Genomic DNA, 15,303 nt, shown 5'->3' with positions numbered 1-15,303 from the left:
TAAAATAATATTTTATCAATCGAATAGATCTCACATGTTCATACTAATCTATAGTTTACGGCATAAATTTATGGTATAAAATAATTAAATATTTATACCGATCAATAATTCAGAGAATTATTTGATAATATATAGTAAACATTCATACCAATCTATAATTCTGGAATGAATAAGAAAATTCTAATAAAATCTATAACTTATAGCATTATTTTATTGCATGAATTAAATAAACATATAAATACTAATCTACCATTTATTATATTATTTTCTGGTATGAAGTATGGGTTGCTCACGCATTCGGGATATATAGTGTTAATGGGGATGAAAATGACAATCTTAACCTCAGCATAAGCAAGGGTTGGAGAATATTGGGTCGAGTGCGTGTGAAAACGGTTTGTCGTACCTGTTAGCTTGGTACGATCTCGCTGATAGAGTTCGTGTTGATAATCCAGAACGTAAAATCTGCACGTGGTGTAATAACACGTTTTCTCATTCAATTACTTACCGATGTTAGTGGGAAGAGATGACGTAGAAATTTTTTTTATCTTGTCCAACGTCACTGATTCTAACATTGGGACCACTAATTAGCTGTGATGAGTTTTATTTTAATGCTGAGGTTAAAAATAGCTGGACGATTGAAATTAAATACCTCCTTATTGCAGATATACAATTTCCAGGAAACTATTACTACGTTAGTGGGGAGTAATTTATGGGGAGTAAATGGTGGGTAAGCGCTAGGGGAGAAATAGGAGGCTTTGGTGCTTAATATGCGAAAAGTTTGGCATAAGTCACATGTAATACACGCAACTTGTACTTTTAAAACAGAAGCATTGTCTGGCTATCGATCGGTTTTCCATCCTGTCTGTCGAAGCTAACTAATTCAAAAATCGATGGGAAGCCAGCATGTTCAAGACTCGTCTGAAGATATCGTTGAGAGCGCTGTGTACAGGAAATCTACCTGCGCGCCCTCTACATGAAAAGGTGCAGAGCTCATAAACGTTGACCACAGTGACACATGTTAGTGTTGTACTATCTCAAACTTGTGCGTGAAACGATGTCGAATCTGAGGCAATCATCATCGGCTAGGTTCCTAATGCAAAGCTGTTAGACACGCACCACTCTGTGAGGAATCGTAAAATTAAATGTAAGGCAAGCGATGTTGATCATAGAAATTGACTCTAGTCTTTATTCTCTAGTGCTACAGCTCTTTTCTCAATCTATCCGCTCCAGAACGATGAGACCATCGTCCCTATAGTCGGTAGACAGATCATAGATTATATATGAGAGAGAGAGAGAGAGAGAGAGAGAGAGAGAGAGAGAGAGATTCGGATGCTTTATGTAGAGTACCCTCAATCTGATTCTGAGTGTAAAAATCAATATTAGGGCAAATACATCAAATTCGATTGATACTAATAAAACCATTTTCATTTTTACAGAAAGAAGATTTTTGAAGATGAGATTTCAAAAGTATCTTGGAAGATCAATTTTTCAGATATTACAATTCTGGCCAAACCTCTTGGAAGTCAGGTATTCAAATAAAAATGATTTAGTTTGGCGTCGTTGTCTTTGTTTCTTATTCTTTTTCTTTTTCATCTTCCTTCTTTGTTCTTCATATTTTCCTTCATCTTTTTCGTTTCCTTCTATCTTCTTACACTTAGTATTTTTCTTCTTACACTTAGTATTTTTCTTCTTACACTTAGTATTTTTCTTCTTACACTTAGTATTTTTCTTCTTACACTTAGTATTTTTCTTCTTACACTTCTTATTTTTCTTCTTAAACATCTAATTTTTCTTACACTGTTAAATTCTTCTTCTTACACTTCTTATTTTTCTTCTTACACTTCTTATTTTTCTTCTTACACTTCTTATTTTTCCTCTTACACTTCTTATTTTTCTTCTTGCACTTCTTAGTTTTCTTCTTGCACTTCTTAGTTTTCTTCTTACCCTTCATATTTTTTCTTCTTACACGTTTTCTTATTCTTACATTTCTTTTTTACACTTCTACTGACACTTTTTTGCACAGTCCCTTCAAGTAACTTCGCGCTGATTATTACAAGGCAATCTGGATTTTTTTAGAATCGCGTTCAATACGCGTTCAGACATACCAAACTCTGGTTACACATATACATTCATAGATAAATGAGGATAGGACGTTTTTATTTTAATTACTTTTTATATTTCTGCAGTTTATTTTATAGAATTTTCAAGGTAAATGCAAGTTTGACAATATTTTTTTGTTTATTAATTTTTAGGTGAACTTAGACGAATAGTTAACATGTTAAGAATATGTTGCTAAATAATAGCTCTGTTATTTTAGCACGGATAGTAAATAGCAGAAGTACCGCTTATGCATGCACATTGACAGATAAGTGATGAAAAGGGTGTTTTATGTATTTCTTTTCTAACAACGGAGTCATCGATTATCCAGGCCCGAAGGCTACTCGAGGATAAGAGTTTACAAGTGTGAGATGGTCACTGAGACAACAGCTTAGTGAGTGATGGTGGGTAGAATTTTATTATTTAAGGGGGCGAGACATAAAAAATATCACATTTGACTTGAAGACGACCATTTTGTAGTCAGTTGGAAAGCATGCCAGTGGAACCGAGATCCACAGGGAAGCAGTTTTAGGAAAAAAAGCTTTGTCTATGGAAGGGGTAATTGTCGGTAGTGATTGTAGCTAGTGTAGTAAGACGAATGCTATTTGTGAAATTTTGGCGTGAAGTGACCGTAGATTAAGACTCGGATGAAAATTTGTCATGAAAAAACAATAGAAAAGAGACAGACTATCAACGTCTCTTCTGTGGGGAAGAAGTTGCGGAGAGGATAAAGATGAAGGCAGAGGATTGTATCGGGAGTGAGATACCTTCTGGAGCGGTAGAATAGAACAGGGTTAAAGGTCAGTCCCAGAAGCTTGTCGAAGCGGGGTGTTTCATTGAGATGTGGTCCATTCATCATCTTAGAACTGCACGCCTGTGAAACTGTCTTTCGTTTGCCTGCTTTCCAGTTGACTGCAATGTGGTTGTCTTCAAGTCCAACGTAAACAAGTTCCTGATTGACCGTTCCACTTAAGTATACAAATTTACCGAATTTTCTATTACTAAAGTTTATTATAGTGTACAATTGACTACTGTACACTCTTTAACCCTTATCCTCGAGTGGCCTCTGGGCCTTAATGAGTGGTGATGCCTATGTAAATAAAAAATAAGAATTGGGGCTAAGTGGGAGTCAGTATTTTTGGTGTTAAAATAGGACCTTAGTTTAAGATGTGTTAAAATTAACCAGTAACTTTTTGCTCCCATACACTATCTGCTCGAGGTAGGTGGTTAGAGACTCAGAGAGATCTTGATCATTGGTAGTCTTTGAAGTGTTGCCATAGACGATAGAGTTGTCTCCGTATATATCGACGAATGAACTCAGAATGTGATTTGGGAGATCATTGATGATTATAAGGAAGAGAGTTGGGCTTAACATTGATTCCTTGGGAAAACAAGCATTGATACTTTGAGCTGCGGATGTCTTGCATAAATCTATTAGAGATAAAGGATTTTATAGTTGAAAATACATTTCTAGATATTCTATAGATGAATATCTTGTGAAGTAGGTTTTTATTCCAAACCCTACCAAATGCCTTTGATATATCCTGAGCTATTCCTCTCGAGAGGAAACCCTCGATGATAGGTTCCCTGAAAAATTACAGTCAGTACATCAGCTGTAAATCTCACAGGATGAAAACCATATTGCTTGCCAATGAATTGGTTGATTTTGCTGACGTTGTTGATAATTGCTCTATTTTACACGGATTCAAGCAGCTAACTCAAGACACGCAGAAAATGAATTATTTTGTGCCAACATGCAGAAAACAGATCTCCATTTTAATACTGTACAGACTAACGAGGTTTTCCTAGGTATTGGGAAACACATCCCATTTAGGCATTGAATGAACAGCTTTGTAAGAATAGGTGATAGTTCCGATTACAGCTTTTTGAGTACTATAACTGGAATATTGTCAGGACCAGTTGCTTTGCTTGCATCAAGGTTCGTGGTTAGTCTGGTAACATTCAGAACAGATACGTGAATGTCGGTCAGATTATTTTTGGTCTTTTGAGCGAAATTTGGGAAGTAGATGACTCAGGTTGCATAGGTTTGAAGTTTGATGTAACGTTTTGTACAGAGCACAACAAAATTAGCTTGATAGTCGCCGAACTGCACAAACTCCAACACAACCTGAAGACCTAATTCCATCAAATTGTTATGTTTTCCTGTGTATTTCTGGTGAAGACTATATGATGTCGTCCCACATCTTAAAAAGAAACTAAGATTCAATTCAAATAGTTCTTAAGAGACTGTCTACTGCTGTTAGACGATGGGTGAGAGTGGCTGCGATGAGGAAATATCACAACTTTAGTCATATTATTTTCCCCTGCCTGACTCATCTGAGTGCAATTCTATGGAAAATTATGTGTGCCTTTCAGCTGAGAATAACTACAACTGTGTTACCTGCAACACCATATCAAACTAGTATTCAAGCGTATTTTAAAGGGCACAGTGAAACCCGCAACCCATAGGTTCAGATCCTGCTTGAATGGCTACTTCTGACAAAACATCCTCTTAGAGATATATTTTTGATTTGGAGAAGACGTTTATTAATTTTCAATTTTTCTCAAGCACCTTGCATATATCTATATACCTATAAAGTTGAGTGTTTTTTTCTCGCTCTGATATTGATATAAAAATTCTACTTTTTACTTAAAAATTATTAAAACGAGCTTTTTAATATATTCAGCCATGGATATGCGAGCGACAGTATAGAGATTAACAAATTTGCATATCCTCTAAAGATTAATTACTTATTCATGCGCTATGGTTTCTTATTAAATTCGTTCCATTTAACGATGACGTTGAATTCTATTTATGGATTGTTTCGACATAATTACGTAGAAGCTAAGATGATATATATATATATATACAAAGTGACCTTATTGGTGTTTGTACTAAAACTCCCTACCAAACTCCTCTCTGAATTTTTGGTCTAGAGAATTGAAATATGATATATATGGTATTTGGACCTGTAGCATACTTTAGATTTTTTTTTTTGTAGCCGACAGAAATTGTTGTATAAAGGTCAAAACTTAGAACAAAATAGTTGACCATAGCAGGATAAGGCGAGCATTACATTGCTGCTGCTGTTTCTTTTGCGCATGCTCGAAATTAAACATCCATAGCTCATTTTTAACTTTTTGTATCTATCTGTCCGTAGTTCAGACGGTAGCGTTATAGGAGAGATAAATAACGATTAAAGTTGGAACGCTAAACGTTCTGATTTTGATTCTAGCAGATGGTGGGAGTATATATATATATATATATATATATATGTATGTGTATGTATATATATGTATGTGTATGTATATATATGTATGTGTATGTATATATATGTATGTGTATGTATATATATGTATGGGTATGTATATATATGTATTTATATATGTATGTATATATATATGTATTTATATATGTATGTATGTGTGTATGTATGTATATATTTATGTATGTATATATTTATGTATGTATATATATATGTGTGTGCATATATATATATGTATGTATATATATGTATGTATATATATATGTATGTGTATATGTATATATGTATGTATATATATGTATGTATATATAGGTATATATATATTTATGCATATATATGCATGTATATATGCATGTATATATATGTATATATATGTATGTATATATGTATGTATATATATGTGTATATATATATATATACACAGTTTCTTTCTAAACACATAATGAAAACTGCTCCGCCCTTTTCTTATATTACTGAGTGTTAATTTGAAATCATCAGAAGCTGTCGATTAAATATACTTATTAGATATATGAATGAACTAAGGAACTAAACATTAACTAAAAAATGCTTTTGACATTTCGATGGGTCCTGCAGACTCTGTTATTTGGCAGGTTTAGTTGGTTTTCATATATTGTATAACTTCAGTATATACATTAATGTACATAGGTTCCTATCTGCGTATGTATTTTATGCAATTTTCTTTTCGTTTTAGGGCAGTTCCAAGACCATAGGGAGTGACAGTGTCGGATCAAGTGTATCTAGCAATATTCATCAAGCGACAAGTACAACGAATTTGGGACAGTATCTTGGCATGATTACGTATCTCAAGACGGTCACTCGGACGCATATTGTAATTAATAGATCAGATATGCTAGAGATGAAAATGGTACTTAGTTTATTTTTTTACATGTTTTTGCGAGTGTTATTACATTTGACAATCTATTTTAAGGCCAATTAGTTTTACTGTAAAATTAAAAACTTAAACTACATCGAGAAAAAGAGTTTATAGATTTGAAACCTACACTAGATCCCCCGGATATTGACAGTCAGTTACGATCTCCCCTTTGACACACACACACACACACACATATATATATATATATATATATATATATATATTTATATATATATATATCTGATTTATGAAAGTATGATAGGTTATGAAAAGGAAGGGTTGTAAATATGGGTTGAATTTAGGAGTATCAAAACCAAAGCAAAATATAATGAAAGTAAAAATAAAATAGATAAACCCCATAATTTATTATACCATACGTGTTCACATTGAAACACTTATCACAATATTCTGTGGATCTATATTAAAAAACCTTGTTAAACTTTGTGACATATGTCCATTCTATGGAGGTCAGGTGCGAAAAAACACCCCATAATTTTATTATACCATATTTCTTCAAACTGAAACATAATTATCAAAGTATACTTACGCAGATAGATATGAAAAGTCTTTATTAAAGTGTGTCCCTATTTTCATTCTATGGAGGCCAGGCGTGAACGCAGACGCCAGAATTTTATTGTACCATCCCTATTTTAGTTAAAACATACTTATCAAAATATTCTTATGTACATCTATATCAAAGACACTTGTAAACGTATTTTTTTCTTTTTTCATTTTTTATTTCCATACTTTATGGACCAGGTGCGAACGCAGACCCCACAATTTTAATGAACCGCTGTTCTTCCAGATCAAACATATCCAAATATGACAATAATACTCTATACATGGACGAATGGTGGCCTTATAGAGGTACATGGTACTTTCGGGCGTTAGTAGCTTTCTAGCACGGTAGAGAGAACCTACCTTCTTCGCAGCGGTCCTGGCAATACTCTCAATGTAATTGTTCCAACTCATATTTCCTGTGAACGTTAGGCCGATGAGTTTAAAAGGTGTACTTTCAGATAAAGAGTCACTGACCATTGCTATTTGTGGTAGAGAATGTTTCTTGTAATTATTGAAGGAAACAATTTTAGTCTTGGCAGCATTGAATATGACCATCCATTTTTGTTCCCATTCTGCGGTCTCTACCAAAGTACTCAGCCAATTTTTGGTCTAAACTTTTGAAATTTTATTTAAAGTGTATTCAGACATAGGGCAAGCTTTTTAATCGCGTTTCTTGCTGAAAATTTTACTTCCTAGGTGTCAAATTTCAAAAGATTTGACACTTGCGGTCTTTAGAAAACTACTTGGCCAATTTTGGGTGTAAACATTTAAAATTTTGCATAAGGAGTATTCAGACATGTAACAAGCTTTCTAATTAGTTTTTGGGCGAAAATTTAGCTGGCAAGAGGTAAAAGTTTATAGAGTTTAACTTAGTAGATTCTACCAAACTCCTCCGCCAATATTTGGTCTAAAAACTTGAAATTTTAGATGTAGGTTTCTTGGACATGAGTCAAACATTTTGATTCAATTTAAGCTCAAAACAATAAATTGTAAGGGGTCAAAATTGGGATAAAAGTTTTTAAGAATTTACGCCTTAATGGTATAAAAAGGCATTACCGCACATATTCCCACTTTTTACTATATACATGTTATGGCTTGCAATAAGCTACAAATAAAACAGAACAACGGGATAGAGTTTAAACAATGTATTACTGGAACAACAACGTAAAAACATTACAACTGAAAAGAGTAGTAAATGTCACCGAGCAGGCGAGGGTCGCTCTGGTGTTTAATCCACACCTGGGATCAAAAGGTCTATGGTTTATATAACGGATAGAACAGTCCATTTGGAGGGTGATTCCCCCACAACAATACATATGCACGTAAAGGTATGAACAGTACATAGGGCCTGAGCTAGTATATATATATTCATACCTAACTACTCTGCTAATTTTCAGTCTACATACTGTAGATTTGACATGAAGAGTATTGGGATTTGAAAATCTTTATCGGTTTTCGGACAGATATTTGGCTGTCAAGTGTCAAAATTAAAGTATTTGACGTTTGAAAACTCTACCAAACTCCCTCGCCTTTTTGGCTAAACACTTTAAATTTTATATATAGTTTACTTGTACATGTATCAAACTTTTTAACTTGATTTGAGCCTAATACAATAAATATTAAGGAGTCACAATTGGGGTCAAAGTTTAAAAAAATTTACCTCTGCGGTCTCTACTAAATTACGCAGCCAATTTTTAGTCTAAACATTTGAAATTTTACATAAAGTGTATTCAGACATAGGTCAAGTTTTTTTAATTGGGTTTTAGCAGAAAATTTGGCTTCCAGGTGGTTACAGTTCAAAAGATTTGACCTTTTCTAGCAAACTATTAAGCCAACTTTGAGTCTAAACATTTGAAATTTTGCATAAAGGGTATTCAGACATGCGGCAAGATTTTAATCAGTTTTGGGGCGAAAATTCGACTGCCAAGAGATCAAAGTTGAAAGAGATGACGTTTGATGACAGTACTAAACTTCTCCACCAATATAGCGTCTAAACACTTGAAATTTTATATGTAGTTTACTTGGACATAAGTCAAACATTTTAATATATATATATATATATATATATATATATATACATATGCACATAAAGTTATGAACAGTAAATAGGATCCGAGCAAAACCGGGCTGAACTGCTAATGTATAGCTATATAAATTGTTAATATATATATATATATATATATATAAATATTTTGAGCAGACATAATATTTTATGTATCGATTAAGTTACGAAAATATATTTATGCCGATTTAGCTAAACAGAGGCGTATGCGTTTCCTCCCGTAAGTAATCAATACAGATATGTATTTTAGCGTGACGATTCCCTACGAGAATGAAACACGTGTCTCTATGTAGCTTAATAGCTATACATATATTTTCATAACTTATTATATATATGTGAACATAAAGAATGTTTATATTATACGATATTACTCTATGCATATATATACATACCTATGTACATATACGTACACATATATATAGACATACATACGTACATATGTATACATATATACATATATATATGTGTGTATATATATATGCACTTATGTAATGTTACATCTTATCTAATTTGTTTTATTTTTTATAGATGCGTGATATTTCTTATGAAAACGTGAACAATTTTATCGGTGCCAGTGTAGAACCTCCAAATCTTTGTGTTCTGTTCACATATTGCAACAAAGGATGTTTAAAGGTAATATGAATTAAAAATTGTTATAATCTTTTTATTATTTGTGCATTTTTAGTGTTATTTGTGCAACGTTTCGATCGGATTGTCATTCAGCCGTCTTCAGGCGTGTTGGTTGTTTTTTTCAAAAATGAAAGAGAAAAGTTACTGGCTTTGTAGATATTTTCGTATTGTGTGAGTTACTCTCCATTTTATGGTTTTAGTTTCGAATTTGTGAAAAAAAAATTGGTTGACAAAGGGGAGGCAACTCTTCTAAAGATCGATATGAGATCATATCCCTTGCATCGCTAAAATTTTAAGGTTGTACAATGGACGTTTTTTTCTATAGTTTTAATTTTCCAAATGACAACCAACGTGCCTGAAGACGGTCCAAAGACAATCCGAAAGAAACGTTGCACAAGTAACACTCCAGATGAGAACAATAGTCCGATTAATACAAGTAATATAAACAATCAGCCTACCATCCTAAAAATTCAGAATTTTAATATAATCATTGTAATTATTTGTTCTTTATTATGCTCTTTGCTTCTTGTCTTCCCTAGCTTATGCAGACATCTTGTTTCCCAGCAGATCCCCATTATAACTGGTATACAAAATATGACTCCTATCACGATATGCTCTTATGCTTTAGGTGCAATGTGTCTTATTTCACGGTAATAAAGGAAAATGAATATTTAAAACATTTTAGAAAAGGAGGGGCATTAGAATTAATCTGATTCTTAAATACATATATTTTAGTATTATTTGGACTCTTCTAACTACTGTTCTTATCATGTGTGTTATTCTCACAAATTTTCGGACGATGAAACCGCTGACCTTTTTTCAGGTGTATCTTATCGAAATCAGGAACCTGTTTATCGAACTCAATAACCTGCACATAATTTTTAAAAGAACCCTTTATTTAATCAACAAGAGTAGCATGCTCTCGTTCTGTCAGCCATGACCGGGTACAAGTGTTAAGTAATTCGCAATTATATTCTTCATGTAACCTGGACTGAGGATTGAACCTCTTACTTCCAGATGAGTATAATAAAAACTAAATTTTACTTAGTACTTTATCTGTCACGTCACGTGTTTTTTGTTCTGTCAAGTTATAGCTGATTGAACGAAGCCATGCTACCACAGTGGTTTAAATAAGGTTCTGTTCGAAATTCTGTAGAGATTCCCGAATTGGACAGAAATATTTTCAAGTGCAAAAAGGTATATCTGCAGAAAACATAAATATTTCTATTATTTTGGTGCAAAAATAATGTCGTTTTTATATATATAGTAAAACGGCAAAAAAGACCATTATTTTTGCATATAACACTCGTTATAATTAAGTGTGTTTAATGTCATTTATATATATATATATATATATATATATATATTGACATAAAAAACGACATTATTTTTGCATATAACACTCGTTATATTTAAGTGTGTTTAATGTCGTTTATATATATATATATATATATATATATATATATATATATATATATAGTTGAACATAAAAACAACATTATTTTTGCATATAACACTCTTTATAATTAAGTGTGTTTGGGGTCGTTTATATATATATACATATAGTTTAATATCCAAAAACGACATTATTTTTGCATATATCACTCTTTATAGTAAAGTGTGCTTGATGTCGTTTTTATATATAAAGTTGAACATCAAAAAACAATATTATTTCTGCATATAACACTCTTCATAATTAAGTGTGTTTTATGTCGTTTAGTTGAACATCAAGAAATGACATTATTTCGGCATATAATACTTTTTAGCATTAAGTGTGTTTAATGTCGTTTTTATATATATATATATATATATAATTTAGCATCAAGAAACTACGACATAAAACACTTAATTATAAAGTGTGTTATATCCAACTATAATGTCGCTTTTTGAGGTTCAACTATTTCAACTCGTTGACCATCCAAAAACAACATTATTTTGCATACAACACTCTTTAAAATTAAGTGTGGTTAATATCGTTTGTATATATATATATATATATATATATATATATATAGTTAAACGTCACAAAACGACATTGTTCTTACATTTAACACCCTTTATAATTAAGTGTGTTTGATGCCGTCTTTATATATAAAATTGAACATAAAAATGACATGATTTAATATAACACTCTTAATAACTAAATGTGTTTGATGTCATTATTATAGATATATAGTTAAACACAAAAAGGCGACATTATTTTTTTGTATTTTTATCTTTATAATTAAGTTTGTTTAATGTATTTTTATATACATAGTTTAACATCCGAAAACGACATTATTTTTGCATATTTTTATCTTTATAATTAAGTTTGTTTAATGTATTTTTATATACATAGTTTAACATTCGAAAACGACATTATTTTTGCATATAACACTCTTTATAATTAAATGTGTTTGTTGTCGTTTTTATATATATACATCAAAAAACGACATTATTTTTTTCATATAACATATTTTATAATTAAGTGTGTTTACTGTCGTTTATATATAGTTGAATATAAAAAAATGACATTATTCTTGCATATAACACTTTTTATAATTAAGTATTTGATGTCATTTTTGTTAATATAATTCAATATAAAAAAAACGGCATTATTTTTTCATACAACACTCTTTATAATTAAGTGTGTTTAATGTCTTTTTACATACATAGTTGAAAATAAAAACGACATTATTTTTGCATGTAACACTCTTTATAATTAAGTGTGTTTAATGTCGTTTATATATATATATATATATATATATATATATATATAGTTGAACGTCAAAAAACTACAATATTTTTACATATAACACTCTTTACTATTATGTGTATTTAATATCGTTTATATATATAGTTTAACATCAAAAAGCGACGTTATTTTTGCATGTAACACTCATTATAATTAAGTATGTTTTATGTCGTTTTTTTTATATATAGTTGAACATACAAAAAGCGATGGTATTTTTGCACGAGCTCAATATTGTTAGAATAACACATAAGATGAGAACATTGGTCGAAATAAGCCAAATAATCAAAATTATCCCTCCTTCTCTTAATAAAAATTCAGAAACATATATCTATTTATTACATATGTTTGTTTTTGTATGTGCATCAAATATACAATATTATGTCTACATGACGTTTCTTCTGATTCGTTATTATATTTTTTCATCATTTACAGACTATGCTTGCTAGTCCAGTATTCAAGATGGACACAATGTTTGCAATGTCCTTTGTTTGGGATATTATTAGCGTAAGTAGCCTAATCTATTATTTAACATGTTTGGGACATTTGCGTCATTATTTTATCCCCACAAAGAAAATTCAATTCATGCACGAGAAAATATAGCAAGGAACCCAACAATAAGTGTTGACATTTAAACAATATGATATTATTTTTCTAAGAAGGAACGACAACATTCACTCACTTACTGTCTAAGTTTATTGTTTATTTTTTGTTTGACAAGTGATTCGAGCTTTGTCCAGCTGTCCTTATTCTAATTGTCCAGTGATCACGATTGTGTCCATCTGACATTGTTTACGATTTTTTCCTGAGTGTTTCATTTTGTTGTCCTGTTTTCGAGCTCTATAAGTAATGATACACCCCCTTGCTTTATTCAAAATCTGTTGCTACGGGATCAGACTGTCTGAAGATACTCGTTGCATACCCTTAAATTCGCCAAACGTTAATGATTGCAAAACTCCGTCATGTTCTGCAAAATCAAAAATTCCAACAAAAATTTTCGTCTACAAACTAAATCAAACATCATAAATAAGTATTGGAAGATATAAAAGAATTTGAAAAGTACAGTTGATATGCTGTAAAACAAAGCAAGTAAACAAAACTCTGTGAATAAATATTTGAAGATATAAAGAATTTGAAGCATAAAACGTTTCCAAAATTATTTGATTTGGCGTTAAATAACTTGAAAATGGCTGTATGTTTTTTTAATATAAAATGCATGTTTTAATCACATAATGCTTTATTTTTAATAGTATCCTACATTGCTGATAGACTAAATCATAATGACATAATGCAATAGTTTGAATGATATGAAACATTCCTTTTACTAATATAATGCATTGTTTATAATAATATGATGAATTTAAAAATGCAGGAAGAAAACCTAAATGCTCGACGTTTCGCCCGTCCTACGCGGGCTTTTTCAAGAATGAAATTTTAACGCATCTAAAACCAAGCTCCTAACTTTACATCATCAACGCTCTATTCCTCATCTAGCATCAATTGAAATAGATGGCTCTCGTCTTGGGGGGGGGGCTTCATGTTTTGACAAGCTCCTGGGTTTGGCCTTTACTCTTGATCTGAAATGGAACACGTATATAAAGTCTGTTGCCCCGGCCGCTGGGAAAATGGTAGGATCCGTCTACCGCTCCAGCAGATATCTCACTACTGATGCAATTCTCTATCTATATAAAAGCCAAGTACGTCCAAAGATGGAGTACTGCTGCCACATCTGGGCTGGAGCTTCAAAAAACAGCCTATCCTGCCTTGACAAAGTACAAAATATACTTCGTGGCTTAGTGGGGGATGCTCTCTTCTCTTCCCTGCAACCTCTCTCCCACAGAAGAGACGTTGCGAGTCTGTCTTTGTTTTATCGTTATTTTCATGGCAAGTGCTCGTCCGAGCTCCAATCTCTCATCCTCCCATCGCTAATCCTTCATGATAAACACCCGTCTAGCTAAAACCACTGTCAGTAATTTCCCCCACTCTTTATATGTGCCTAAATCAAAACGTAGATTCCATTAACATAGCCTTTTTCTGAGAAGTGCACGCCTGTGGAATTCTCTTCCGTTTGCCTGTTTCCCACCTGACTACAACTTGGACGTCCTCAAGTCCAATATAAACAAATTCCTGATTAAGTAAGACTCTTTATCAAATCTCCAATACCAACTATTACTACGATATTATCACATTGATTATTGTACACAAAATAACCCTTATCCCCGAGTGGCTTACGGGCCTTGATAAGAAAAATGGTCCATGAACAGCATTACTTTGTGTTGTTTTAAGAGATGCATCACGTTTCATTATACAGTGTGTTGTTTTTAGAGTCGGCGAATTTTGAATTGACAACTATATTTTTATTGTAGATTTGGCAAGTATCGGTTATTTCGAGTTGAGTTTGGTTTGTCAATTCATCATAAAGAAACTAACACCCGAGCAGCATTTGCAACTTGCAAATGATACGATCAATTTACAGAGAGAAACATTTGATATGCAAATAATTTCACGAAATTGACCTGTCAACTGGCCATTTAGTTCGTACGATTTAACACAAGTAGATTATTTTCCTTGTGGATATGTAAAGTTCGATCACTATACTGATAAGCTAAACAAAATAGACCACCTGGAAGACAGCATTCGACACGTTATTTCCAAACTACCGCCTAATTTAATGCGTAGAGTTTTGGAAAATTAAATTTCTAGATTACCCTATGTAAGCGCACGTCTCTCTGGGTTGTATGCCCTAAATAGTGTTTAAATAAATGCCAAGATTAATCTTTAAGAATAAACCGCGTATTTGTACTAAATATATTTTTCTGTGATTTATTTTAATTTTAAGTTCGCCGCCTCTAAAAATGACGTAATTAACTGTTTTCTAATATCACGCACTATTTTAATGATATAATAACATTGTTTTAATGATATGTACTTAATGATATAATACAATCATATATTGTTTTTAATTATATGTATTTAATGATATAGTGCAATAATAATAAAAGGCATTGTTTTAATAGTTAAACGCATTGTTGTTGATGACAATGCAATCCTTTTAATGATA

The 15,303-nt window shown here is 32.0% G+C and overlaps 1 protein-coding gene across 1 annotated transcript in view; it reads left to right on the top strand.

Moving 5' to 3' along the window:
- The window catches only part of LOC145262124 (atrial natriuretic peptide receptor 1-like), a 65,815-nt gene that overhangs the window by 11,042 nt on the left and 39,470 nt on the right, over window positions 1-15,303 (top strand). Inside the window, exons 5-8 of the mRNA XM_080119804.1 lie at window positions 1,437-1,527; window positions 6,076-6,213; window positions 9,410-9,514; window positions 12,678-12,749. Coding sequence (XP_079975930.1) covers window positions 1,437-1,527; window positions 6,076-6,213; window positions 9,410-9,514; window positions 12,678-12,749 — 406 coding nt within the window. The remainder of the gene's footprint in view (window positions 1-1,436; window positions 1,528-6,075; window positions 6,214-9,409; window positions 9,515-12,677; window positions 12,750-15,303) is intronic.

This window comes from Euprymna scolopes, chromosome 3 (assembly GCF_053919585.1).
Source record: "Euprymna scolopes isolate OS-2025 chromosome 3, ASM5391958v1, whole genome shotgun sequence".
NCBI classification, from domain to species: domain Eukaryota; kingdom Metazoa; phylum Mollusca; class Cephalopoda; order Sepiida; family Sepiolidae; genus Euprymna; species Euprymna scolopes.
The sequence above is the reverse complement of the archived record's forward strand: the minus strand, read 5'-3'. Positions and strand labels throughout refer to the sequence as shown.